The sequence below is a fragment of the Oryctolagus cuniculus genome, chromosome 10, assembly GCF_964237555.1.
Source record: "Oryctolagus cuniculus chromosome 10, mOryCun1.1, whole genome shotgun sequence".
NCBI lineage: Eukaryota > Metazoa > Chordata > Mammalia > Lagomorpha > Leporidae > Oryctolagus > Oryctolagus cuniculus.
Genome location: NC_091441.1, coordinates 98,415,047 through 98,442,889, shown reverse-complemented (window position 1 = coordinate 98,442,889; position 27,843 = coordinate 98,415,047). Strand labels below are relative to the sequence as shown.

The 27,843-nt window shown below is 41.8% G+C and overlaps 2 protein-coding genes across 16 annotated transcripts in view; both read left to right on the top strand.

The window, feature by feature from the left end:
- DOCK3 (dedicator of cytokinesis 3) overlaps positions 1-27,843 on the top strand; it is a 506,159-nt gene that overhangs the window by 231,027 nt on the left and 247,289 nt on the right. The gene's annotated exons all lie outside the window — the stretch shown is intronic.
- On the top strand, positions 24-8,438 carry LOC100342543 (mitochondrial amidoxime reducing component 2-like). The gene has a single exon (XM_070050764.1). It carries the CDS (start codon positions 3,710-3,712, stop codon positions 4,328-4,330), a length of 621 nt encoding a protein of 206 aa, XP_069906865.1. The 5' UTR covers positions 24-3,709; the 3' UTR covers positions 4,331-8,438.

The window sequence follows — 27,843 nt, the reverse complement described above, 5'->3', positions numbered from 1 at the left end:
AAAGGGGAGGGTTGCGTGTGGGAGGGAAGTCATTGCGGCGGGGGGAGGCATTGTAATACATAAGCTGTACTTTGGAAATTTATATTCATAAATAAAAAAAATGAATAAGGTTCTGTGAACGTTTGTGTATACATATTTGAACATTTTTTGCGTTTTGAGGGTAGATAACTAAAAGAGGTTCTGGGTCCTGTTTTTAAGTTTGTGTTTAACTTTTTAAAACAATTTTTTATTTCTTTGTGATGTAGAATTACAGGCACAGAGAAGGCGAGACAGTAAGGTCTTCCATCTGCTGGTTCACTCTCCAAATGGCCACAACAGCTGGAGCTGGGCCTATCCAAAGCCAGGAACCAGTGGCAGCTTCTGAGTCTCCCTTGTAGCTGCAGGGGCCCAGGCACTTGGGCTGACTTCTGTTGCCTTCTCGGTCCATAAGGAGACAGCTGCGTCAGAAATAGGGCAGCCAGGACAACAAACAGTACCCATATTGGGTGCTGGAGCTACAGGCAGAGGCTTAGACTGCTATGCCACAGCACCAACCCATATGTTTAACTTTAAAAAAAAAAAAAAAACTTGCTGAATTCCTTGTTTGTATTATTTTACTTTGCCACCGGCACTGTGTAAGAGTTCTGTTTTCTACATATCTTTGGAAATTCTTATTATTGCTGATATTCTTTTTTTTTTTAATATTTACTCAATTGAAAGGCAGAGAAAAGAAGACACATAGACACACACATGCTTAGAGAGAGAGAAAGAGAGAGAGCCATCTCCCCAAATGACCCCAAGGGCCAGTTCTAGGCGAGGCTGAAACCAGGACCCAGGAGCTTTATCTGAGTCTGCATTGAGGGTGCAAGGGCCCAAGTACTGGACCATCTTCCACTGCTTTCCCAGGCCATTACTTGAGGAACTGGTTTGGAAGTGAAGCAGCTGGGACATGAACCAAGGCCCATATCAGGTGTCAGCGTCCCAGGAAGTAGCTTAACCTGCTTTCTCACAACTCTGGCTCCTGTTGCCTATCTGTAAAAAAGAAATCATAGCCATTCTATGTTCAAGAAATGGTATCTCATTGTAGCTTTGATTTGCATTTTCTTAAAGGCTGGTAATGTTCAACATATTTCATCTGTTTATTGGACACTGATATAGTTTCCTTAGTGAAATTTCTAAGCGAATCTCTGACCCATTTTTTTCCGTTGGCTTATTTGTCTTATAAAGAATTATAAAATTTCCCTATATATCTGGATGTCAGTATTTTGTCAGATATATGAATTTATAAAATTTCATTTATTTTTATTCATGAGATAACATTTTTAATATATTATATTAAAAGGTGAATGCTCCACTAAATAGAGAGTTCAAAAAATAGAAAATGAAAAAGACCATAGTTGAACAGGAAAATAGGCAAGGGCTATAAACAGTAATCAATTGAAAATCATTAAAACTATAGTAGTATTTAATCATTAACAATTTGACAAAGATTTAAAATAGCATCAAAACACTTTGCAGCAAAACTTATACACATAGGTGTTTTTGTTGTTTGTTTTTAATTTTTTAAAATTTTCGTTCCTATATATAAGGGAGAACATTTGGTATTAGTCTTTCTGTATCTGGCTTATTTCACTCAATATGTCCTCCAGTTCCAACCATTTTAATGAAAATCATAGAACTCCATTCTTTTTTCTAGCTAAATAACATTCCATTTATATGTGTGATTGTTCTTGTGTATACATACACATTCATATGTGTATACTCGCATTTTTTTTTTTTTTTTGACAGAGTGGACAGTGAGAGAGAGAAACAGAGAGAAAGGTCTTCCTTTTGCCGTTGGTTCACCCTCCAATGGCCGCTGCGGCCGGCGCACCGCGCTGATCCGATGGCAGGAGCCAGGTACTTCTCCTGGTCTCCCATGGGGTGCAGGGCCCAAGGACTTGGGCCATCCTCCAGTGCACTTCCGGGCCACAGCAGAGAGCTGGCCTGGAGGAAGGGCAACCGGGACAGAATCTGGCGCCCCGACCGGGACTAGAACCCAGTGTGCCAGCGCCGCAAGGTGGAGGATTAGCCTAGTGAGCCGCGGCGCCGGCCATATTTTCTTTTTCCATTTATCGGCTGATGGACACCTTGGTTGATTCCATATTCTGCCTATTGTGAACAATGCTGCTCTAACCATTGTCACGCAGGCATCTCTTTGATATGACGTGTTCCTGTCTTTTGGTTATATACCCAGTGATGGGATCTCTGGATCCTATGTAAAGTCTGTTTCCAGTTTTTAGAGAAATGTTCATGATGTTTTCCACAGTAGCTGGACTAACATACATTTGCATAAGTAGTTTAAGAGATACCCTTTCTCCACATCCTTGGCAGCGTTTATTTCTCTCTGTGTTTTTGGATAATAGCTCTCTGACAGGAATGAGTTGACATTTCATTGTGATTTTGATTTGCATTTCCCTTATGCCTAATGATATCAAGTACTTTTTAAATTTATTTGTTGTCTATTTGTTTTTCTTCTTTTATTCAGGTACTTTGCCCATTTCTTAACTCGATTTTTTGTTGTTGTTGTTGTTACTGAGATTTTTAGGTTGCTGATATATTCAACATATTAATCTTCTGTTAAAATAGTAAGTAGCTTGCAAAGATTTATTTAACTCAGAAGCTTTTGCACAGCAAAGGAAGCAAATCAGTAAAGAGACATCCAACATAATGAAATACATGATTTGAAAATATTTTCTCATTGTGTGAAGCTGTTCTTTTCTTTGATGTATTTTTTTGAAGTCAAGAAGTTTTAAATTTTGATGAAATTCAGTTTATTGCATTGTGGGGATAGGGGGGGTAGGGCCGGCGCCCGAGCCAATTTGGCTGCGCCTCCCCGCCCGAGGCCTTGAGCTCCAGCTCACTCTCCCAGGCCCAGTTGCTGCGCTGTCCCTGTTCAGGCTTTGGCTTCGCCATGGGCGCCATGGGCTCCTCTGCGCTGGCTCGCCTTGGCCTCCCCGCACTGCGCCTCCCTGCGCAATCCCGGCCCGGGTGGCTCAGGGTCGCCGCCCTGGGACTGGCCGCAGTGGCGCTGGGGGCCGTGGCCTGGCGCCGCGTGCGGTCCAGGCGGCACCGGCAGCTGCAGCAGGTGGGTACCATGGCGCAGCTCTAGATCTACCCGGTCAAGTCCTGCAAGGGGGTGCTGGTGGGCGCGGCGGAGTACAAGGCCATGGGGCTGCGCAGCGGCCACCTGTGGGACAGGTTTTGGCTGGTGATCAAAGAAGATGGACACATGGTTACCGCCTGGCAGGAGCTTCGCCTTGTGTTGGTCTCCATCTTTTTTTTTTTTTTTTTTTTTTTTTTTTTGACAGGCAGAGTGGACAGTGAGAGAGAGAGACAGAGAGAAAGGTCTTCCTTTGCCATTGGTTCACCCTCCAATGGCCGCCGCGGCCGGCGCGCTGCGGCCGGCGCACCGCGCTGATCCGATGGCAGGAGCCAGGAGCCAGGTGCTTTTCCTGGTCTCCCATGGGGTGCAGGGCCCAAGCACCTGGGCCATCCTCCACTGCACTCCCTGGCCACAGCAGAGGGCTGGCCTGGAAGAGGGGCAACCGGGACAGAATCCGGCGCCCCGACCGGGACTAGAACCCGGTGTGCCGGCGCCGCTAGGCGGAGGATTAGCCTAGTGAGCCGCGGCGCCGGCCTGGTCTCCATCTTCTATGAGAAAAACAGCCTGATCTTCAGCGCTCCGGGGATGGACCAGCTGGTGTTACCCAGCAGGCTGCCTTCCACCAACACACTCCATGACTGCAGAATATTCGGTGTTGACATCCAAGGCAGAGACTGTGGTGACGAGGTCGCTCAGTGGTTCACCAACTTCTTGAAAACGGAAGCATTGAGGTTGGTTCAGTTTGACACGAAGATGAAGGGAAGAACATCGAACAAACTTTTCCCTGTTTCTGTACAGAATTACCAGGTGGCCTATCCAGACTGCAGCCCACTCATGATCCTCTCAGAAGCCTCCCTGGGGGATCTGAATATGAGGCTGGAGAAGAAAATCAAGATGGAGCAATTCAGGCCCAACATCGTGGTGAGGGGCTGTGAGGCCTACGAGGAGGATACCTGGGATGAACTCCTCATTGGTGGGGTAGAACTGAAAAAGGTATTAGCTTGCCCCAGGTGCATTTTGACCACTGTGGACCCAGATACAGGAGTCATAGATAGGAAGGAGTCCCTGGAAACACTGGAGAGCTACTGCTTGTGTGATGCTTCTGAGCATCACATATACAAGTCATCCCCACTTTTTGGAATGTATTATTCAGTGGAAAAAATAGGAAGCCTGAGAGTTGGTGACTCTGTGTATCGGATGGTGTAGTGACAGAGCTCCCTGGGGATGAGGCACAAGGTTTCAGCATCCAGGAAGCATTGACCAGGATTTTAACAGCAACAGCAGCAACAATACTTCAGCAAACCCTACTGGCCAGCCTTTGACCACCTTCTCCCTGGAAGTGAATCTGTATGCTTAGAGTTAATGCAAGAAAAGTTATCAAGGATGTTTTGGGAATATGAAGGTATACATTTTAGGGAATGAAGGTTTTTAAAGTAAATGACATTGTCTACAAAATTATTTTAAATGTTACGATCCCTGACTTTCATATTGATGAGCAAAGAAAGCTTGAAGAATCTGCTGTAGAAATTTTTTCAACTGTATACATTTTATTACTGTTATCCTGTTTTAGGAGAAATGGAAAACAATAGGTGATTGTTTCCTCATGTGCCTTACTCATAAATGTCTCTTAGCTGCTTTCACACATGTTTTTGAGCCTGCACCTGTATGCCATCAGGGTGGTACACTTGAGTATAGAAATCATTTTAGATCTTGCCTTTATATTTGATTATGCCTTTATGAAGCCATTTAAAACTAATTTGTGTTTAACTGCCAGATGCACCACCTGGAATTCCAACAAGATCAAGAAGAAATGGAATTTTTTTAAAAAGAGAATGACATTTTGAGAGTAAAAGTGGGAGGAAGAAAGCACAAACATTTTTAGGTGTAAATAATTTTTGTAATGCAAACATATGAACTGTCTTAATATGATAAGCGAAAATTCTCACTGAGTTAACACATAAATGAATTAACTTGCTTGGAATTCTTGTGGTTTCTGCATTATAAAAAAAAAAGAAATTCAGTTTATTCACTGTATTCTTGTTATAGGCTGTGCTTTTGATGTGCTTAGGAACTCTTTGCCTAAACCAAGGTCATTCTGTGTTTCTTCTAACAATTTTATAATTTGGGCTCTTATATTTAGACCTATGTTCCATTTTTGGAATGTTAATTTTTAGTGTGATGTGAAGTAAAAATCTGATTAATCTTTTTGCATTTAGATGTGCATTTTTTCCAATACTACTGTGAAAGAACTCTCCTTTTCTTCATTGAATTGCCTTGACACAGTTGTCAAAAATCAGTTGACTAAAATATATGAGGGAAACTTTTGGGTGCTCAGTTCATTTACTTGATCTGTATTCCCACATTTATGCCAATACCAGATTGTTTTGATTAATATAGTTCCATAGTAATTGTAAAACTGATAAGCAAATATGATTCCTTTAGGGAATTATATGTGTGATTCCACCTCCTTCTTTTGTCTAATTCTGGGTCCCTTGAAATTTCATATAAATTTTAGGATTAACTCATGAAATAAATTGGAAAATGTCTTATAATTAATGACTTCTTAAATTTTTTAAAGATTTGTTTATTTATTTGAGAGGCTGAGTTACAGAGGTAGAGAAAGAGAGAGTGAGAGAGAGGGGTTTTCTATCCGGTGGTTCACTCCCCAAATGGCCACAACATCTGGGCTGGGCTGATCTGAAGCCAGGAGCCTGGAGCTTATTCCAGGTCTTCCATGTGGGTGCAGGAGCCCAAGGACTTGGGTCATCTTCTGCGGCTTTCCCCGACCATAGCAGAGAACTGGATCGAAATTGGAGCAGCCAGGACTAGAATTGATGACCATAAAGAATGCTAGCACTGCAGGCAGCAGCTTTATCCACCCCAGCTTCTAAATTTTAATTGACAATCTTTTTTTTTTTTCATACTGAATAATATCTCAGATTCAGGAAATGTGGTGAAATATCAAATGGTGATATAGGGAATGGAAAGAAATGATGTAGTGTAAGGAATAGGAAGTTCTGGGTTTGCAGTTGAATTATTATAAATAGAATAGTCAGGGAAGACCTTTGTGATAGGGCGACTTTTGAGCAGCGATATGAAGAAAGTATGGAATTTTGAACTGTGGTGATTGTCTGGAGAAATGGTTCAGGCAGAGCAAGAAGAAGTTCAGAGGCTGAGTTAGGAACACATTGGACTTTTTCTTGGAAAAAAAGATGAGATCATAACATTTGTAGCTGCAGGGACATAACAATGGAGAGAGTGATAAATGAGATCAGAGCTATTGTAAGTAAACTTTATGAATCTTATTTCTCAGGTTAAATAGACTGAAAATCAATGAATATTTATTGTAAGGAGAAAATGATGTTTCCCAAAAATAATGCAAGCATTGCACAATATAATTTATCCCTTATCCATCTTGCATCACTCCTTGGTCTTATTATACTTATTGTCTTTCAGTGTGGTGAAGTGGCCTTGAAATTTTAATAGAAAAGAACTTAATTTTTAAAAAAAAATTTATTTAAAAGTCAGAGTTAGAGAGGGAGAGACAGAGAAAGAGAGAGAGATCTTCCACTCACTGGTTCACTTCCCAAATGGCCTCAGTGGCTAGGGCTGGGCCAAGCTGAAGCCAGGAGCTTAATCCAGGTCTCCCATATGGGTATAGGAGCCCAAGTACTTAGCCATCTTCCTCTGCTTTCCCAGGCATATTAGCAGAAAGTGGCAGAGCAGCTGAAAGTCGAACTAGCACCCATATGAGATGCTAGTGTTATGGGTGGCAGCTTAACCCATTACGCTAGAACCCCAGTCTCAGAACTTGGATTTTAAAAACGTCCTATTCTTATGAGGAAACAACTAAAGTATAATCCTTTGTCCATAGTATGTAACTACTAGAACATTGAAATCATCTGTATAACATGAAGTGTATGTTTGCAGTAAAAGACTTCAGGGTATATTTTATGAACATTGTGATAACTTAAAATACATAAGTAAGTTTTCTCTGCCAATATCTAAAAGGATGTTAGTTTAGTTCTCTTCTCTTGCTATTAAAGGAACTGTTTTTCACATCCAGGTAGATCTTGCAAGGTATAACATTCCGGGTCTCTCATTTGGGTGCAGGGGCCCAAGTAGTTGGGCCATCTTCTGCTGCTTTCTCGGGCATATTAGCAGGGAGCTGATTCAGAAGTGGAGCGGCTAGGATTTTAACTGGTACTCATATGGGATGCCGATATTGCAAGCAATGGCTTAACCTGCTGTGCTGCGGTGCCAGCCACGAGATATAGCATACTTTTGTCTGAACTTTTCTCATTTCCAAGTTTCCATGTGAACTTAGAATAAGATAGCTACCATTGGATATAGCTCTGTTCCTGGATGAATGTAGAGAGTTTCCAATTAACTCTGTGAGCAAGAATGGCTTGTACTGCTTTTCCTTTCCATAAATCAATTAAGTCCGTATATACTCTTAGTACTCAGAACATTTTTTTAAAGATTTATTTTACTTATTTGAAAGACAGAGTTACAGAGAGGGGTAGAGAAAGAGAGGGAAGTCTTCCATCTGCTGGTTCACTCCCCAGATGGCCATAATGGCCACAGCTGTGCCAATTTGAAGCCAGAAGCCAGGAGCTTCGTCTGGGTCTCCCATGTGAGTGCAGGGGCACAAGGACTTGGGCCATCTTGTACTGCTTTCCAAGGCCATAGCAGAAAGCTGGATCAGAAGAGGAGCAGCCGGGGCTAGTGCTGGCACTTCAGGCCAGGACTTTAACTTGCTGCACAACAGCGCTGGCCCCAGTACTCAGAAATTTTTATAAAACTGTATCAGGTCTGCAGGAAAATTCTGTGACCATGCAAGGATATGGGTAACTCAGAAAACATTGCTACTGTCCAGGAATTTTTTTTTTTTCTGTTCTGTTCTTCCTTACACATGGTTTGATCTCATTTATCTTCTGCCTAATTCTTATCAAGTTAGGGATCTTTGTAACTATGGCCTGACCATACAGATATTCCTCTCTTTATGTAATAGCTTTGTAAAATTTTCCTCAATTTAAAATGCACTAGTAAAATTTGCTTTTAAAAGAAATTGGTTGCCAACTTCTGTTTAAACTGTCCTTGTCATATTTGTGAGTCTTAACTTTATTTTGTCAGTACCTCTAAAGTTTTGTATGAGCTTTGTGTTTGTGACTATGGATTTCTCTTAATCTAATTACTGATAGCAAGTGTGAGAGTATTTTTTTTAATCCCTGTTGTGGAAGTCTTTTTTGTTTCATGAATTTAGACGTGAAACAGAATATTAGCTAATTAAATAAAGATGTATAACCAAGTGTTATATGTAGGAATTCAAATTTTTTTTTTTTTTTTTTTTTTTTTTTTTTTTTTTGACAGGCAGAGTGGACAGTGAGAGAGAGAGAGACAGAGAGAAAGGTCTTCCTTTGCCGTTGGTTCACCCTCCAATGGCCGCCGCGGCCAAGGAATTCAAATTTGATTTAACATTTAAAAATCAATAAAGACTTCTAATTTGCCTGAAATAGAGTAACTAGCTTTTTTCTGTATATTCCCAAACTATATATTGTCTCACCTGAAAATAACAATAAAGACAAAATATATGAAATAATGGCTTTAGAGAAATCAAGCAAAGATAGGAAACATGATGAGCTTTAAGGTTGTCTCAGCTTACTGCTTGGAAAAGATTCTACTTTGCATTATAAGGCAGTAGAATTCAAGTGGTGTCCATTGGAATTCATGAATCCAGGAGACAGAAATGAGATTCTGGTGAGAACAAGGCAGCTGGAGTTGACAGTATACCGTACTGAAGAGGCAATAGCTGCAAAAGAGAATATCTAGATATCTGTAGAGAGTTATCTTAGTATTTAGCCGAGTAATGATCAGTGCATGTGTATGAGAAAACTACCAAAAGTCAGAGAAAACTCATTCAAATACATAGTAGTGCAGTGCTTGGCACTTAACACTGTGCTAGGAATAATGCCTGTTCCCACTAACCACACTGGATTAAAGCCCATAACTCATTGAGTATTAGGCAGATTACTTGGGTAGGTCTTAACTCAGTAGTGGGGTATTTTTAGCTCTAGACTGAACTCTGTACGTCATAAAAGTAAGATGCAAAGTGACCATACTACTTCCAGATGGCTAAACTGCATACTGCCTACTAGAGTAAAACTCAAGAATATTTATAGAAGAGCTGGCACTGTGGCATAGTGAATTTAAAGCCCCCCGGCCTACACTGCTGGCACCCCATGTGGGCGCTGGTTTGAGTCTCAGCTGCTCCACTCTGATCCAGCTGCCTGCTACTGCACCTGGAAAAACAGCAGAGGAAGGCCGAAGTCCATGGGTCCCTGCACTCATGAGGGGGCCCCGGAGGAAGGTCCTACCCCCTGGCTTTAAATTGGCTCAGCTCTGGTCAGCTCCGACCATTGCGGCCATTTGGGGAGTAAACCAGTGGATGGAGGACCTCTCTCTCTGTCTCTGCCTCTCTCTGTAACTGTCTTTCAAATGAATAAAATATAAAGAATATTTAAAGAAATGTGAAAGTACTCATCCAAATATAATCCAAAGGGTGACTGATCAATAATTTGAAACCAACCCTAACCTGACACGGATGTTAAGATTAGCAGACAAGGATGTTGAAATAGGTATTATAATTGTATTCAGTGTGTTAAAAAAAAATTAAGTAGAGACATAAAATACCCAAGTTAAATTTCTAAAGATGGAGACTATGGGATAAAATATCCTCTAGATGGGATTAATGGCTATGAAGATGTAAGAAGAACACATTACTCAGTTTAAAGCCATAGCAAAAGAAATTCTCCAAAATGAAACTCAAAAGACAAAAAAAAAGCCAAAATAATTGAAAGAACGTTAATTAACTCTGAGAGAACTTCAGGTAACACACTGTATGCAATTTTGATTTTTCAGACCAGAATTAAGGGAAATAAAAAAATGTTTAAAGAAATAATGATAGAAAAATTTTCAAACTACAGATGACTAAAGTTCATTGAACCCAAAGCAAAAGAAACATGAAGAATCCACAAAATAATGAAAAAGGTTCATAATAATTACTCAAAGACAGTGATAAGGTTTTCTTTCCTTTTTTTTTCTTTTTTGACAGGCAGAGTGGACAGTGAGAGAGAGAGAGACAGACAGAAAGGTCTTCCTTTTCCTTTTTGCCGTTGGTTCACCCTCCAGTGGCCACCGCGGCCGGCGCACTGCGGCCAGTGCACCACACTGATCCGATGGCAGGAGCCAGGTACTTCTCCTGGTCTCCCATGGGGTGCAGGGCCCAAGCACCTGGGCCATCCTCCACTGCACTCCCTGGCCACAGTAGAGAGCTGGCCTGGAAGAGGGGCAACTGGGACAGAACCAGCGGTGCCGGCACCACAAGGCGGAAGATTAGCCTAGTGAGCCGGGGCACCGGCCAGTGATAAGGTTTTCTAAAAATAGGGAGCCAACATTGTGACATAATGGGTTAAAGGTTAAGTTGCCACCTGCTATACTGGCATCCTATATAGGCGTCTTTTCATGTACTGGCTAGTGCACTTCTGATCCATCTCTTTGTTGATGTGTCTAAGAAAGTGGGTTTCTGCATCCATGTAGGAGACCTGGATGAAACTCCTGGCCTCTGGCTTTGGCCTGGTCCAGGCCAGCTGTTGCAGCCATTTAGAGAGTGAACTAGCAGATAATTGATCTCCCTGTATCTTTCTCTTTCCTTCTCTATCTCTGTAACTTCACCTTTCAAATAAATAAAATAACTCTTCAAAAAAAGATCTAAGAATAAGGATGACAACATAAGTGGTTAGACAGTACAGTAAAATCTATAAAATACTGCAGGAAAAGACTTCCACCTAGAATTCTATACCCATTGAATTGCTTTTTAAAAGTAAAGACAGGGCCGGCGCTGTGGCTCACTAGGCTAATCCTCCACCTCGCGGCACCGGCCCCGCGGGTTCTGGTCCCGGTCAGGGCGCCGGATTCTGTCCCAGTTGCCCTTCCTCCAGGCCAGCTCTCTCCTGTGGCCAGGGAGTGCAGTGGAGGATGGCCCAGGTGCTTGGGCCCTGTACCCCATGGGAGACCAGGAGAAGTACCTGGCTCCTGCCATCGGATCAGTGCGGTGCGCCGGCTGCGGCGGCCATTGGAGGGTGAACCAATGGCAAAGGAAGACCTTTCTCTCTGTCTCTCTCTCTCACTGTCCACTCTGCCTGTCAAATAAATAAATAAATGGAGCCGGCGCCGTGGCTCAATAGGCTAATCCTCCACCTTGCGGCGCCGGCACACCGGGTTCTAGTCCCGGTTGGGGCGCCGGATTCTGTCCCGGTTGCCCCTCTTCCAGGCCAGCTCTCTGCTATGGCCAGGGAGTGCAGTGGAGGATGGCCCAGGTGCTTGGGCCCTGCACCCCATGGGAGACCAGGAAAAGCACCTGGATCCTGGCTCCTGCCAGGATCAGCGCGGTGCGCCGGCTGCAGCGGCGGCCATTGGAGGGTGAACCAGCGGCAAAAGGAAGACCTGTCTCTCTCTGTCTCTCTCTCACTGTCCACTCTGCCTGTCACAAAAAAAAAAAAAAAAAATAAATAAATAAATAAATAAATGGAAAATTAAAAAAAATTTTTTTTAAAGTAAAGACAGAAATGTTTCAGATGTGGAAAAACTGAAAGAATTTATTACTACCGCTCTTGAGTTACAAGAAATGTTAAAGGAATTCTTTTAGACAGAAGGACTCTGTGAAATTAAAAGAATTCACGAAGTACAAAGTATGTTCTTCACTGAAATTAATTTAGAAATGAATGGTAGAAACAACACAAATTAATAAGTGTAATATATTGGCACTCCTTGCAACCAATAGCTTTTTCATACACCAATGAAATTGTTCAGAAAGCAATTCCATTCTCAGTAGCTAAAAACAAAAAAATGCCTAAGAATATATTTAACCAAGATGGCAAATGAGCTCTTCAATGAAGATTACAAAACAGTAATCAGAGAAATTAAAGATGACAAAAACAGACTTCCCATGTTCATGGATTGAAGAAATATTAAAGGGATCTACAGTTTTAGTGAAATTCTTATAAAAAAGAAAACCCAAGACATACGTAACCACGTGAAGAACTAAAATAATCTTGAGCAAAAAGAACATATTTAGATCAATATTACAAGCCTACTTCAAAACATACTGGTGCTGGCATAGTAACAGACACATAGATTAATGGCACAGAATAAAGAACTATCAAAGTCACATAATTATAGCAAATTGATTTTTGAAAACAGCACAAATCTATTAAATAAATAATGTTGGAAAACTGAGTTCATATGCAGTAGAAAGAAACTAGAACATTATCTCTTACCTTATGCAAAATAAACTCAAAATAAATGAAAGGCTTAAATATAAAACCCAAAACTTTCAAACTAAAAAAGAAAATATAGTCAATGTGTTTTAAGATATTGATCTGGGCAAATTTTTTGTATATGACTCCCAGTGCACACGAGATAAAAACAGAAAGTGACAAATGTGATTCATACTAAAAGCTTTTGATTTGGTAAAGTAAAGACGCAACCTATAGAATGAACAGTTCATCTGAAAAGAGATTAATTTCCAGGATATATAAGGAACTCAAACAATCTAAAGCAAAACCAAAAACAAAACACAAAAACCTAAGTAATCTGATTTTTTTTTTTTTTTTTTACAGGCAGAGTGGACAGAGAGAGAGACAGAGAGAAAGGTCTTCCTTTACCGTTGGTTCACCCTCCACTGGCCGCTGCGGCCGGTGCGCTGTGGCCGGCGCACCGCGCTGATCCGAAGGCAGGAGCCAGGTGCTTCTCCTGGTCTCCCATGGGGTGCAGGGCCCACGCACGTGGGCCATCCTCCACTGCCTTCCCGGGCCACAGCAGAGAGCTGGCCTGGAAGAGGGGCAACCAGGACAGAATCCGGTGCCCCAACTGGGACTAGAACCCGGTGTGTTGGGACCGCTAGGCGGAGAATTAGACTATTGAGCCGCGGCGCCGGCTAGTAATCTGATTTTAAAATGAAAAAATGACATGAATATACATTTCTGAAGAGAATGTACAAATGGCCAGTAAGTGAGTGAAAAAAATGCTCAATATTATTCATCATCAGTGGATGCAAATGAAAACCACAATGAGATTTCATCTTATCTCAGTTAGAATAGCTGTTGTTTAAAATAAAAAAGAGGTAAAAAATGCTGGTAAGGATGCAAAGGAAGAGGAACTCTAAATACTGCTGGTAGGAATGTAAATTAGCATAGCCATCATGGAAAATAGTGTGGAAGTTCTTCAAAAAACTGGAAATAAAACTATCATATGATCCAGCAATCCCTCTACAGGGTATATATTAAAAAATGAAATTATTATGTTGAGCAGACATCTACACTTGTGTGATTATTGCAGCAGAATTCTTAATCAAAATATGGAATCAGACTAGCTGTACATCAAAGAGTGAATAGATAAAGAAGAGGTGGTAGATATCCACAATGCACTTTTTTAACCAAAAAAAAGAATGGAATTATATCATTTGAAGCAACATGGATAAAGCTGGAGGATATTTATTAAATGAAATAAAAGTCAAGCACAGAAACACAAAGTTTGTTCTTATAAGAGGTAACTTCAGAATCCTCATGGAAAATGATATTAAAGGATAAGTTTATAATAGAATATCTAAAAGTTAATCTATAGGAATGAAATTGACACTTTGAGATGCAATGCTTTTTAACAGCCCTTGTCTTTCATTTGTTGAGGAACTGTTTTCTTCATACTATTTGTTGAACTCTACTTAATGTAGAGTTTATCTTACCAATATAAAGTTAACTGAAATAGATCCTTATAAAAAGCAAAAAATAAGAATGGGAATAAGAGAGGGAGGAGAAAGAAGGGTTGGAGCATGAGTGGGAGGGAGTATAGGGTGGAAAGCATTACTATGTTACTGAATCTGTATATATGAAATACATGAAATTTGTATGCCTTAAATAAAAAATTTAAAAGGAAAAATTTAGTTTATTTTCATTCAAAAGTTTGAAATCAATGCGTAGTTTTTCCATAATATGCATTTTCCATGATCACTTTGAAGACTTCTCATATGTGTGGATTTCAAATTTTTTTGGACCTAGTTAAACTTATCTTTAATGGAATGGAGTAGTTGTTACCAGAGCCTAGGCAGGATGTAGGGGAGAAAGGGATGATAGAGGATATTTAATGGGTACAGAAAGGATGTTGGAGAGAAGGAATATCATCTTTGTTTTATTTTAATGTTATTTTTAAAATATTTATTTTTGAAAGTCAGTTTCAGAGAGAAGCTAGAGCTAAAGAAAGATTTTCTATCTTCTGGTTCACTTCACAAATGGCTACAGTAGGCCAGGCTAAATCCAGGAGCCAGGAGCTTCCTCCGGATCTCCAACATGGGTGCAGGGGCCCGTGGTTTGGGCCATCTTTTGCTGCTTTTCCAGGTGCATTAGCAGTGATCTGGATAGGAATTGGAGCAGCTGGGACTTGAACCAATGCCCTTATGAGATGCCAGCATAGCAGATGGCAGCTTAATCTGTCATGCCACAACACTGGCCTCAGGAGGAAAAACTTCTAATGTGCTATAGCACCATTAGGTAACTTGACTAACAACAATTAATTGAATATTTCAAAAAAGCTGACAGAAGATTTCGAATATTCTTACCTAAAGGAAATACATTCATCTGATGTAGTTTACTCTGATCTGATCATTACACATAGTATGTACATATTGAAATACCAAACTATGTCCTATAATGTATATAATTTCTAGGTCAATTAAATAATATATAAAAATTTAAAAAAATAATTTAAAGAGGGAACTTAAGCTGAAAAAAGACAAATGAATGCCAGAGGAAATAATGAAAGTCTGACTAGAATCAGTGACATCATAAACTAAATAGAACAAAAAATAATGGTGACTAAGTTTTTTCTTTTTTCTTTTTCTTTTTTCTTTCTTTCTTTTTTTTTTTTTTTTTTTTTTTTTTTTGACAGGCAGAGTGGACAGTGAGAGAGAGAGACAGAGAGAAAGGTCTTCCTTTGCTGTTGGTTCACCATCCAATGGCCGCCACGGCCGGCGCGCTGCGGCCGGCGCACCGCGCTGATCCGATGGCAGGAGCCAGGAGCCAGGTGCTTTTCCTGGTCTCCCATGGGGTGCAGGGCCCAAGCACCTGGGCCATCCTCCACTGCACTCCCTGGCTACAGCAGAGAGCTGGCCTGGAAGAGGGGCAACCGGGACAGAATCCAGCGCCCCGACTGGGACTAGAACCCAGTGTGCCGGCGCCGCTAGGCGGAGGATTAGCCTAGTGAGCCGCAGCGCCGGCCCGGTGACTAAGTTTTTTCAAACTTTTATTTAATGAATATAAATTTCCAAAGTACAGCTTATGGATTATAATGACTCCCCCCCCATAACTTCCCTCCCACTCGCAACCCTCCACTCTCCCGCTCCCTCTCCTCTTCCATTCACATCAAGATTCATTTTCAATTCTCTTTATATACAGAAGATCAGTTTAGCATATATTAAGTAAAGATTTCAACAGTTTGCACCCATACAGAAACACAAAGTGTAAAATACTGTTTGAGTACTAGTTATAGCATTAAATCACAATGTACAGCACATTAAGGACAGAGATCCTACATGAGGAGTAAGTGCACAGTGACTCCTGTTGTTGACTTAACAAATTGACACTCTTGTTTATGGCATCAGGAATCACCCTTGGCTCTTGTCATGAGTTGCCAAGGCTATAGAGGCCTTTGAATTCACTGACTCTGATCATATTTAGACAAGGTCATAGTCAAAGTGGAAGTTCTCTCCTACCTTCAGAGAAAGGTACCTCCTTCTTTGATGACCTGTTCTTTCCACTGGGATCTCATTCGCAGAGATCTTTCATTTAGGTCATTTTTTTTTCCATTTTTTTCTTGGCTTTCCATGCCTGAAATACTCTCATGGGCTCTTCAGCCAGTTCCAAATGCCTTAAGGGCAGATTCTGAGGCCAGAGTGCAATTTAGGACATCTGCCATTCTATGAGTCTGCTGTGTATCCCTCTTCCCATGTTGGATCGTTCTCTCCCTTTTTTATTCTATCAGTTAGTATTAGTAGACACTAATCTTGTTTATGTGATCCTTTTAACTCTTAGTCCTTTCATTATGATCATTTGTGGACTGAAATCGATCACTTGGACCAGTGAGATGGCGTTGGTGCATGCCACCTTGATGGGATTGAATTGGAATCCCCTGGCATGTTTCTAACTCTACCATTTGGGGCAAGCCCGATTGAGCATGTCCCAAACTGTACATCTCTTCCCTCTCTTATTCCCACTCTTATATTTAACAGGGATCACTTTTCAGTTAAATTTCAACAGTTAAGAATAACTGTGTATTAATTACAGAGTTCAACCAATAGTATTAAGTAGAACAGACAAAAAGAAAATACTAAGAGGGATAAGGTATTAAGTTGTTCATCAACAGTCAGGGCTATGGCTGATCAAGTCACCATTTCTCATAGTGTCCATTTCACTTCAACAGGTTTCCTTTTTGGTGCTCGGTTAGTTGTCACCGATCAGGGAGAACATATGATATTTGTCCCTTTGGGACTGGCTTAATTCACTCAGCATGATGTGTTCCAGATTCCTCCAGTTTGTTGCAAATGACCGGATTTCATTGTTTTTGACTACTGTATAGTATTCTATAGAGTACATGTCCGGCCGGTGCCGCGGCTCACTAGGCTAATCCTCCGCCTTGCAGCACAGGCACACTGGATTCTAGTCCTGGTCGGGGCGCCAGATTCTGTCCCGGTTGCCCCTCTTCCAGGCCAGCTCTCTGCTGTGGCCAGGGAGTGCAGTGGAGGATGGCCCAAGTCCTTGGGCCCTGCACCCCATGGGATACCAGGATAAGTACCTGGCTCCTGCCATCGGATCAACGCGGTGCGCCGGCCGCAGTGCGCCGGCCGCGGCGGCCATTGGAAGGTGAACCGACAGCAAAAGGAAGACCTTTCTCTCTGTCTCTCTCTCTCACTGTCCCCTCTGCCTGTCAAAATAAAAAAAAAAAAATAGAGTACTTGTCCCATAATATCTTTATCCAGTCTACTGTTGATGGGCATTTGGGTTGATTCCAGGTCTTAGCTATTGTGAATTGAGCTGCAATAAACATTAAGGTGCAGACCACTTTTTTGTTTGCCAATTTAATTTCCTTTGGGTAAATTGCAAGGAGTGGGATGGCTGGGTTTAATGGTAGGGTTATCTTCAGGTTTCTGAGGAATCTCCAACAGGCTTCCATAGTGGCTTTACCAGTTTGCACTCCCACCAACAGTGGGTTAGTGTCCCTTTTTCCCCACATCCTCTCCAGCATCTGTTGTTAGATTTCTGTATGTGAGCCATTCTAACCGGGGTGAGGTGAAACCTCATTGTGGTTTTGATTTGCATTTCCCTGATGGCTTGTGATCCTGAACATTTTTTCTTGTGTCTGTTGGCCATGTGGATTTCTTCTTTTGAAAAATGGACGACAAAGTTTTTAATATGAGATCAGTATAATTGATAAAATTCCAGCCTGACTAGGGACCGGCATTGTGGAGTAGCAGATTAAGCCCCTGTGTGCATTGGCAGCATCCCAAATGGGCACCATATGAGCTGCTCCACTTCTGATCGAGTTCCCTGCTAATGAGGCATCGGAAAGCAGTGGAAGATAGCTCAAATGCTTGAACCCTTGCACCTGTGTGGGAGACCTGGAGGAAGCTTGAGGCCCCTGGCTTTTTCCTTGCCCAACCGCAGCCATTGCAACCATCTGGGAAGTGAACCAGCAAACGAAACTAACTCAATCTCTCTCTTTCTCTCTGTCTCTCTCTCTTTCTAACTTTGCCTTTAAACTAAATAAAAAATAAACCTTAAGAAAAAAAAATAATTTTGGCAGAGTAATCAAGGTTAAGGAAAACAGGATGGAGGAAAAAGGTGGGAGGGGGGAAAGGAGAAAAGTTGCCAGTAACAGGAAAGAGGAAATGACTGCATATTTTATAGATATTTAAAAGAATAATAAGTAAACATTATGAACAATGTTATGTGAAGAAATTTGATAATTTAAATGAAATGGACACATTGCTTTATTTTTTCATTTTTATTTTAGCATTATTTAATCTTTAACAGATTCAGTATGATTGTAGATACAGGTCTAAGAACATAATGAAATTACCCTCTTTCCTTTCTCCCACTCTCTTTCATTCTACCTTTTTATTTTTAGTTTTTGAGATAACATATTTTAAATTTATATTATAGTAAAAAGGCTTAATACTTCACCAAATAAGAAGTTTAAGAAGTGAAAAGCAAACAGATCATAGTTTAGTCGGAATGTGGACAATGGCTATAAACAATTATTGAATGTATGAATGACCATTTCACCCATATGCAGGTTTTTTGGATCCATTAATCATTCATTATTTCTTTCAATGTAATACAGCCAATGACAATGTAGCATCTAAATATTTTCTGTGTAGTTAGGTAATAATTATGTTCATTTAGGTGTTAAGCCATTTGCTCTAAATAGTTTAGGCACAGGGACAATTTTAAGCATATTTAATGGAAATAATTATACATTACATTTCTTTGTACTCTATTAGTTACCATATGTCGCTCCCCCTCTTCGTGGAGGAACGACACAGGACCCTGCGCTGTTCTTTCGTCTGCTTGGCCCTCCCCGGGTTTGCTGCTGGTTCTTCCCGGGTTGGCTACTATCCCTTCCACCTCCGTGGAAGGGCAGTTCCCCCTGGCCACATTCCCCACTTCCGCAGGGGAGCGGCACACCGCCGGCCGGTTCTCTCGGGGGCTGCACGGGTTCCCTTAGATGTTCCCCATAGATGTTCCCGGTGCATGCCGTCTCTCTCCTCCTTTATAGTCCTCCTCCGCCAATCCCAACTCGGCTGCCCACACGCCGAGTACGCTGCTCTCCAATCAAGAGCAAGTCCTACAGTTTATTGGTTGAACTGGAGGCAGCTGTGCGGAAGCTGTTTACTTCTCTCCCAGCACCATATTGTGGGAGAGCAGATGCATAGAATAAGTCCCAATTCCAGTAACTCAGTCTAGTCCGGTTTGCTCCCCACACCATAGATGAGGGAAAGCCTGTGAAATTTGTCTTTTTGGAACTGACTTATTTCACTTATTGCATCCACTTAGTTTTGAAAGACAGGATTTCATTCTTTTTTATAGCTGTATAATATTCCATAGTATATATGTATCACAATTTTCTTAGCTTGATTTCATATCTCAGCTATTGTGAATTGAGCTGCAATAAACATGGAGGTATAGATAACTGTTTTATATGCCAATTTCACTTTGTTTTTGTGAATTCCCTCCAGTGGGGTGGCTGGGATATATGGTAGATCTATTTCAACTTCATGCACAATCTCTGTACTGTTTTACACACTGGCTGTAACAACTTGCATTCCCACAAACAGTAGATTAGGAAACCTTCTTATGTGCTTTGGATACCTTTCCCCCCCACATTTTTTCCTTGCCAACATTTATTGTTTTTGGTTTCTGTATGAGAACCATTCTAACTGGGGTGAAGTGAACTCTCATTGTGGTTTTTATTTGGATTTCCATGATGGCTAGTGATTCTGAGCATTTTTTCATGTGTTTGTTGGCCATTTGAATTTCCTCTCTTGAAAAATAATTGTTCAGGTTCTTTGTCCATTTCTTAATTGGATTGTTTATTTTGTTGCTGTTGAGTTTCTTGAGATCTTTATAGATTCTGGATAGTAATACTTTATCAGTTTCAGAGTTTGTAAAAGTTTTCTCCAATTCTGTTAGTTGCCTCTTCACTTTATTAAATGTTTCCTTTGCAGTGCAGGACCTTCTTAGATTGGTATAATCCCATTTGTCTGTTTTTCCTTTGATTAACTCTGTTTCTTGGGTCTTTTCCAAGATGTCTTTGCATATGACAATATCTTGTAGAGTTTCCCTGTTGTTTTACTCTAGTAATTTGAAGGAATCATGCTATATATTTAGATCTGTGATCAACTGTGAGTTGATTTTTGTATAACATGCAAGGCAGTGGTCTTCTTTTGTATTTATGTGTAAAGAGGTCCAATTTTTTCAGCACCATTTTTTAAAGAGACTGTCCTTGCTCCAGGGATTGGTTTGAACTCCTTAGTCAAAGATAAGTTGGTTGTAGATGTATGGATTAATTTCTGGGGTTTCTCTTCTGATTCGTTAGTCTACATGTCTGTTTTTATGCCAGTACCAGGCTATTTTGATTATAACTGCATGGTAGTATGTCTTGAAATGTGGTATTGTGATTTCTCCCACTTTGTTTTTGTTGTTTAAGCTTGCTTTAGCTATTCAGGGTCTTTTGTGTTTCCATAAGTATTTTAGTATCATTTTTTCTAGATGTGAGAAGAATGTCCTTGGTGTTTTGATTAAGATATCATTGAATCTGTAAGTTGCTTTTGATAGTATGGACATTTTGATGATATTAATTCTTCCAATCCATGAACATGGAGGATTTTTCCATTTTTTGAGTTGTCTTCTGTTTTTTTTCCTCTCTCTTTAATGTTTTTAATTTTCACTGAAGAGACTTTTCACATCCTTCTTTAAATTTATTCCAGGATATTTAATTTTTTGTAGCTAATATGAATGGGAGTGACCTTACAAATTGTTTCTCAGCCATAGCATTGTTTGTGTATACAAAGAGAGTATTGATTTTTGTGTGCTGATTTTAGGTTCTACACCTTTTCTAACTCTCTTATGAGTTCCAGTAGTCTCTTAGTGGAGTCTTTTGGTTCCCCTAAATATAAGATCATGTCATTTGGAAACAGTGATATTTGACTTCCTCCTCTCCAATTTGTAACCCTTTATTTTCTTTTTCTCGCCTAATGGCTCTGGCTGCATCTTCCAGTAGTGTATTGAGTAGCAGTGGTGAAATTTGTCATCCTTGGCTGGTTCCAAATCTAAGTGAAAATGCTTCCAACTTTTCTCCATTCAGTATGATGCTGGCTGTGGGGTTTACTGTATATTGTCTTGATTGTGTTGAGGAATGTTCCTTCTATACCTAGTTGCTTAAGTTTTTCATTGTGAAAGATGTTGTATTTTCTCAGATGTTTTCTCTGCATCTATTGAAATAATCATATGGTTTTTATTTTTAAATTTCATTAATGTGATGTAGATCATATGTATTGATTTGAGGATGTTGAACCATCTCTGCCACCCATTTGGTCTGGGTGAATGATCTTTCTAATAGGATGCTGGATTTGATTAGCTAGTATTGTTGAGGATTTTGCATCTATGTTCATCAATTATATTGGTTTAAAGTTGAGTTTTATCTTTGATTTATTCCTTTGTGTCTTAGTGGAGTTTCTGCTCCTTCAGTGAATATCTAAAGGAGTTTGTGGGGTATGGTCAGGAAACTCTTGTCAATGTTCAAGGATGGGAGAAGAAAGCAGGGTGACACCCAAATTGGGCCGTGTAGATCTCTTTTGTCAGCAGCAGAGAGGATATGATCATGCCTGTTGGCATAATCACGAACTCATCTGTTCTCTTTCAAAGTGATTGATGACCAGGGTTAGCCCACAATGAGTAAAACTCTCACCCATGCTGTGCATGAACCACACAAAGGATCTGTGCAGTCCTCGGTATGAACATTGAACCCTCTGCAATGACCCACCCAGTCAGTGAGCTCTAAGCCTCTGATGCCAGATAGAGTGATGGCTCAGAGACCCGGCTACCCCCAACACCCTGTTGTGCAGTCACAGTGTTCGCATAGTCACAGCATGCATGTCTTTACAGTCACAGAGTACAGAGAATTTCCTTTCTACCCTATGAGCCTGGCTTGTCCTTAGCGAGAACAATTGTTTCCAGAGCCAGCTGCCTGTGGGTGTTCCACCTTGCCAATTTGAGCCCTAGAGCCTATGATAGTTTGAGAGGATGGGGATACCTCACAATTCTAAGTGAGTGCTGAGCCCCCTGTCAGCCCTCCCAGGCAGAGTCAAAGTCAATGGGAAACAGGGATTTCTTCCTCTTCTAAAATCCTGTGATTGTGGCAGGAGAGCCACCACAGCCTCTACTTACGTCAAGATGGTGCTTTCCCCTCTCTGGTTGCTGGGCGCACTTCTGAGGGGATGGGGGTAAAGAAATGTTCTTTTTCTTTGCTGGGGTAGGGCTTACCTTGCCACTGCCCCGTCACTGGGTCTCTAGGCTGCACTCAAAGACAGTGCGGTCTGCAAGGCTCTCCCTCAGACAGTATCACCAGTGGTGCAAACTGCAGCAGTCTGCTGTCCCCATCTCTCAGCACCTGGTGTGTCCTCTAGTTTCCAGCTGCGGGAGTTGTGGATGGTGTCCCTGCTCACTGCTGCGAGTCCTCACTTTCCATGCTACTCCATGGTGTTCCTCTTCCTTCTGTGGAATTTCCACTGCAAACTTCTTTCCAACTCTCCCTTGGAAATATACTTCCTCCACTTTTTTTCTACTGTCTCCCCCTGTTCAGAATCAGTGTGTCTTTTCCCTATTCAACCATCTTAGAATCCTGTGAATACATAATTTTTACAATAAAATTGCAATAAAGAAATGAAACAATAATAAGTAATTTACTTCAGTGGTAACAGTGAACTGCCTCATCTTACATATGAGACCCTGAGAGGACCAAATTCCTTCTGATTTTTCAGGCCAGTGTTGTGTTGGCAGATGCTCTGGAACTATGCTGGATTTAGCAAATTCACTCTTCCATCTTATCTTGAGAGTAACTTACAGGGTGTGAAGCTCAGATAGAGGAGGGTTTGATAGCCTCTCTCTAAATAAAATTAGAATCCTTGCTATGAACAATGCCAAGAACAGAAAATTGGATGATAAAAATAACAAATTAAAAAATATTGAAGAGAACTTTTTTCTATTGAAGACTTTGTTGCTTCCCTCAATTATCCTGAGATCTAATTTTAAAAAATACAATATTGTACATTATAATGTATTTAATTTTAGAGACTATCAGGTTGGGGTGGTGCATTGTGGAGGGCAAGCTTAGCAGTTGAAACACTGCTCGGTGGAGGATGGCCCAAATCCTTGGGCTCTGCACCCACATGGGAGACCAGGAGGAAGCACCTGGCTTCCGGCTTTGGATCAGCGCAGTGCGCCGGCTGTAGTGGCCATTTGGGGGGTGAACCAAAGGAAGGAAGACCTTTCTCGCTGTGTCTCTCTCTCACTGTCTAACTCTGCCTGTCAAAAGATAAATAAATAAAAATAAATAAAACACTGCTCGGTATACTGTATTGCATATTGGAGTGCCTCGGTTTTGGGTCCTGAGTGTCCTCCTGATTCCAATTTCCTGCTAATGCACACGATGGGAGTCAGGAGATGGCTCAAGTTATTGGGTCCCTGCCACCCTCTTGAGATACCTGGATTGAATTCTCAGCTCCTTTCTTCTGTCTGGCCTGTTGCAGGCAATTGGGGAGTGAATCCACAGATGGGAAATTTCTGTTTCTTTTTCTCTGCCTCTCAAGTATATATTTTTAAAGGAGTAACATGGGGACACTATCGTCCACACTTTTTGAAATAGACATTATCTGTTAAATACTTGTTATACATTATAGATAATACTTTATTAACAGCATTTAAGAAGATAGCATTATCCCCAATTTACAGATGAAGAAAGGAGATTAGAGAAGCAACAAAAAGCCCCTTTATACAAAGCTTGTCAATGGAAGACCTAAATTTGTGTATAGGTTTTTCTATCACTTATTTCTGAGTTACAGATCTGGAGGCATTTGCTGTTAGAATCATTAGAGAGCTTTCAAAATGCTGATTCCTAGGCTCCACACCAAGCATTTGAATCAGAGTCTGTGAAGATGAGGCCCACACTGGCTTAAGAAAAAACAAAAGCAACAACAAACTCTGCAGGTAATTCTGATGCAATGCGCAATACCCATATGAATCAATACATTTCCTCCAACTGGAGGACAAAAGGTAGTTTTCATAGTATACTCTTTTTTTTTTTTTTTTTTTTTGATAGAGTAGACAGTGAGAGAGAGACAGAGAGAAAGGTCTTCCTTTGCCGTTGGTTCACCCTCCAATGGCCACCGCGGCCAGAGTGCTGCAGCCGGCGCACCACGCTGATCGATGGCAGGAGCCAGGTACTTCTCCTGGTCTCCCATGCGGGTGCAAGGCCCAAGCACTTGAGCCATCCTCCACTGCACTCCCTGGCCACAGCAGAGAGCTGGCCTGGAAGAGGGGCAACCAGGACAGAATCCGGCGCCCCGACCGGGACTAGAACCTGGGGTGCCGGTGCCGCAAGGCGGAGGATTAGCCTAGTGAGCTGCGGCGCCGGCCATAGTATACTCATTTTAGTAGTTTACTTCAGACTCTACTGTTTTTTAATAGATTTATTTTATTTATTTGAAAGACAGTTACAGAGAGGTAGCAAGGGAGAAGAGAGAGAGAGAGGTCGTCCATCTGCTGGTTCACTCCCCAAATGGCTGCAATGGCCAGAGCTGAGCCCATTCGAAGACAGGAGCCAGTAGCTTCTTATGGGTCTTTCACATGAGTGCAGGGGCCTAAGGATTTGGGTCATCCTCCGCTGCTTTTGCAGGACATAGCAGAGAGCTGGATTGGAAATGGAGCAACCAAGAGTAAAACTGATACCCACATGGGATGCCAGCATTACAGACTGGGGCTTCAACCCACTGTGCCACAGCACCAACCCCCAGATTCCACTTTTTTTAAAGATTTATTTATTTATTTGAAAATCAAGTTACACAGAGAGGAAAGGCAGAGAGAGAGAGACAGACAGACAGACAGGTCTTCCATCCGCTGGTTCACTCTCCAGTTGGCTACAACTGCCGGAGCTGTGCCGATCTGAAGCCAGGAGCCAGGAGCTTCCTCCGGTCTCCCAAGTGGGTGCAGGGCCCCAAGGACTTGGGCCATCTTCTACTGCTTTCCCAGGCCATAGCCGAGAGCTAGATCCAAAGTGGAGCAGCCAGGACTCGAACTGGTGCCCATATGGGATGCTGGCACTGTAGGCAGCAGCTTTACCTGCTACACCACAGTGCTGACCCCCCAGATTCCACTTTTTATAAATGAATCTTTAATGAGGTGTTGTTAGGGTTGGTCATCCTGTAGTTCATTCAATTATGAGACTTGCTCAGAATCGTTTATTTCACCTTTAATGCTAAGTCCCAGATTGTTACAAGTTTACCACATAATTTTCTTCTTGGAGGGATCTTTCCAGTGTGTCAGATAACCATGCCAGGCAACATACCTTTGTGCTATAAATGAACCTTATTCTGGGTATCCTGATTAAAGTGGATAGAACTATGGTGATATTTACTTCTTCTACCTCTCTACCAGTCTAGAAATTAAAAAAAAAAAAAAAATAGGAGAATTCAAGGTGGCTGCATTGACCATTGTATAAGACTCATTATACCTGCTTGTTTTAGGGGTAGTTTAAGAGTGGTGATTTCCAATTTTTTTGCATTGTGCATCATAACCTCTAAAATTACTTTTTTTTTTTTTTTGACAGGCAGAGTTAGACAGTGAGAGAGAGAGAGACAGAGAGAAAGGTCTTCCTTCCGTTGGTTCACCTCCCAAATGGCTGCCATGGCTGACGCGCAGCACTGATCCAAAGCTAGGAGCCAGGTGCTTCCTCCTGGTCTCCCATGTGGGTGCAGGGCCCAAGCACTTCGGCCATCCTCCACTGCCTTCCCGGGCCATAGCAGAGAGCTGGACAGGAAGAGGGGCAACTGGGACAGAACCGGCACCCCAACTGGGACTAGAACCTGGGATGCTGGTGCTGCAGGCAGAGGATTAGCTTAGAGAGCTGTGGTGCCGGCCAAGGGGGTGATTTTCTTTACTGAGCTGTTGCTTCAAATGCTGATCTCTCAGAGAAGCTTCGAGAAATCATGTTTCATCAGTTATCTGGGCATCCCTTAGCTCCGTCAGGTTAACACATAAAATTAACTGTCATGTAATACATTAAATGATTGTGTACAACTGTATGTATTTTTAATGAGAATAACTAAAAATAACTAAAAATGAACTTATTAAATTTTTGGGTCTCTGCTGTATGGTGCAACAGTATGATGACTGCCTAAGATGACAGGCCTGAGACTTAATGTTAGCACATTTCTTTTTTAAGAAATAAAAATGTCAATAGCTTCTATCACCTCATTGACGGTAGCACATTCTTCAAAAGTGAGTGTTCTTTTTAGCAAGAGGATACAGAATTTTTTTTTTTTTTGGCAGGCAGAGTGGACAGTGAGAGAGAGACTGACAGAGAGAAAGGTCTTCCTTTACCGTTGGTTCACCCTCCAATGGCTGCTGCGGCTGGTGTGCTGCGGCTGGCGCACCACACTGTTCCGAAGCCCGGAGCCAGGTACTTCTCCTGGTCTCCCATGCGGGTGCAGGGCCCAAGCACTTGGGCCATCCTCCACTGCACTCCCGGGCCACAGCAGAGAGCTGGCCTGGAAGAGGGGCAACCAGGACTAGAACCCGGTGTGCCGGTGCCACTGGCTGAGGATTAGCCTATTGAGCCACGGTGCCAGCCAATACAGAATTTCTTCACATAAAATTTTTAAATAGGTAAAACTAAACTATTTTTAAGAGAGACATACACAATCTATTTAAAATATAATGAAACAGAATCATACACATCAAGATTCTATTTACCTGTAGGAGGTATAAAGTGATTGTTACTAGGGAGTGTTCTCATTGTAATACTCAAAGGCAAAGGCCAAATGTGCTCGTAACAGAATTGCCTGGTTGTTTGGAAGCATATCTAGGAGAGTTAGTGATGTTTGGGATCAGGGTCAGAGCAGTTTCTGTTGAGTGGTGGCAAGGAGGAAAATGTTGTGGTAGTAGCCATACTTACTAGTGGCCAGGCACAGTTTACTAGGGCTAGGGTTATGGCTAGGGTTAGGGTTAGGGCTAGGGCTAGGGCTAGGGTTAGGGTTAGGGTTAGGATTAGGGCGAAGGAGAGGGTTAGGGTTAGGGTTAGGGCTGGGGTTAGGGTTAGGGCTAGGGTTAGGGTTAGGGCTAGGGTTAGGGTTAGGGCTAGAGTTAGGGCTAGGGTTAGGGTTAGGGCTAGGGTTAGGGCTAGGGCTAGGGTTAGGGTTAGGTTGAGGGTGAGGGCTAGGGTTAGGGTTAGGGTTAGGGATAGGTGTATGATATAGGGATAGATGTATGATCTTTTTTTTTTCTTTTTTATATTTTATATATATATTTTTTGACAGGCAGAGTTAGGCAGTGAGAGAGAGAGACAGTGAGAGAGTTATAGACAGTGAGAGAGATAGAGAGAAAGGTCTTCCTTCCATTGGTTCACTCCCCTAATGGCTGCTATGGCTGGTGCTGCGCCGATCTGAAGCCAGGAGCAGGTGCTTCCTCCTGGTCTCCCATGCGGGTGCAAGGACCCAAGCACTTGTGCCATCCTCTAACTGCCTTCCTGGGCCACAGCAGAAAGCTGGACTGGAAGAGGAGCAACCAGTACTAGTACCCGGTGCCCTAACTGGGACTAGAACCCGGGGTGCCGGCTCCACAGGTGGAGGATTAGCCAAGTAAGCCAGGCTGCAGGCCTTTTATTTTATTTTTTATTAAAAGGATAAGGAAACTAAAGCATGCAGAGGTTAGCAAACTTGTCAGAGTTGAGATAGAACACCCAGCATTCTGACTCTAAAATGAATTCTTATGCACATGTTATGTTGTCTCCACATTAAAGACTTATACAACTCCAGAGCAATGATCACTAAGTAGGAA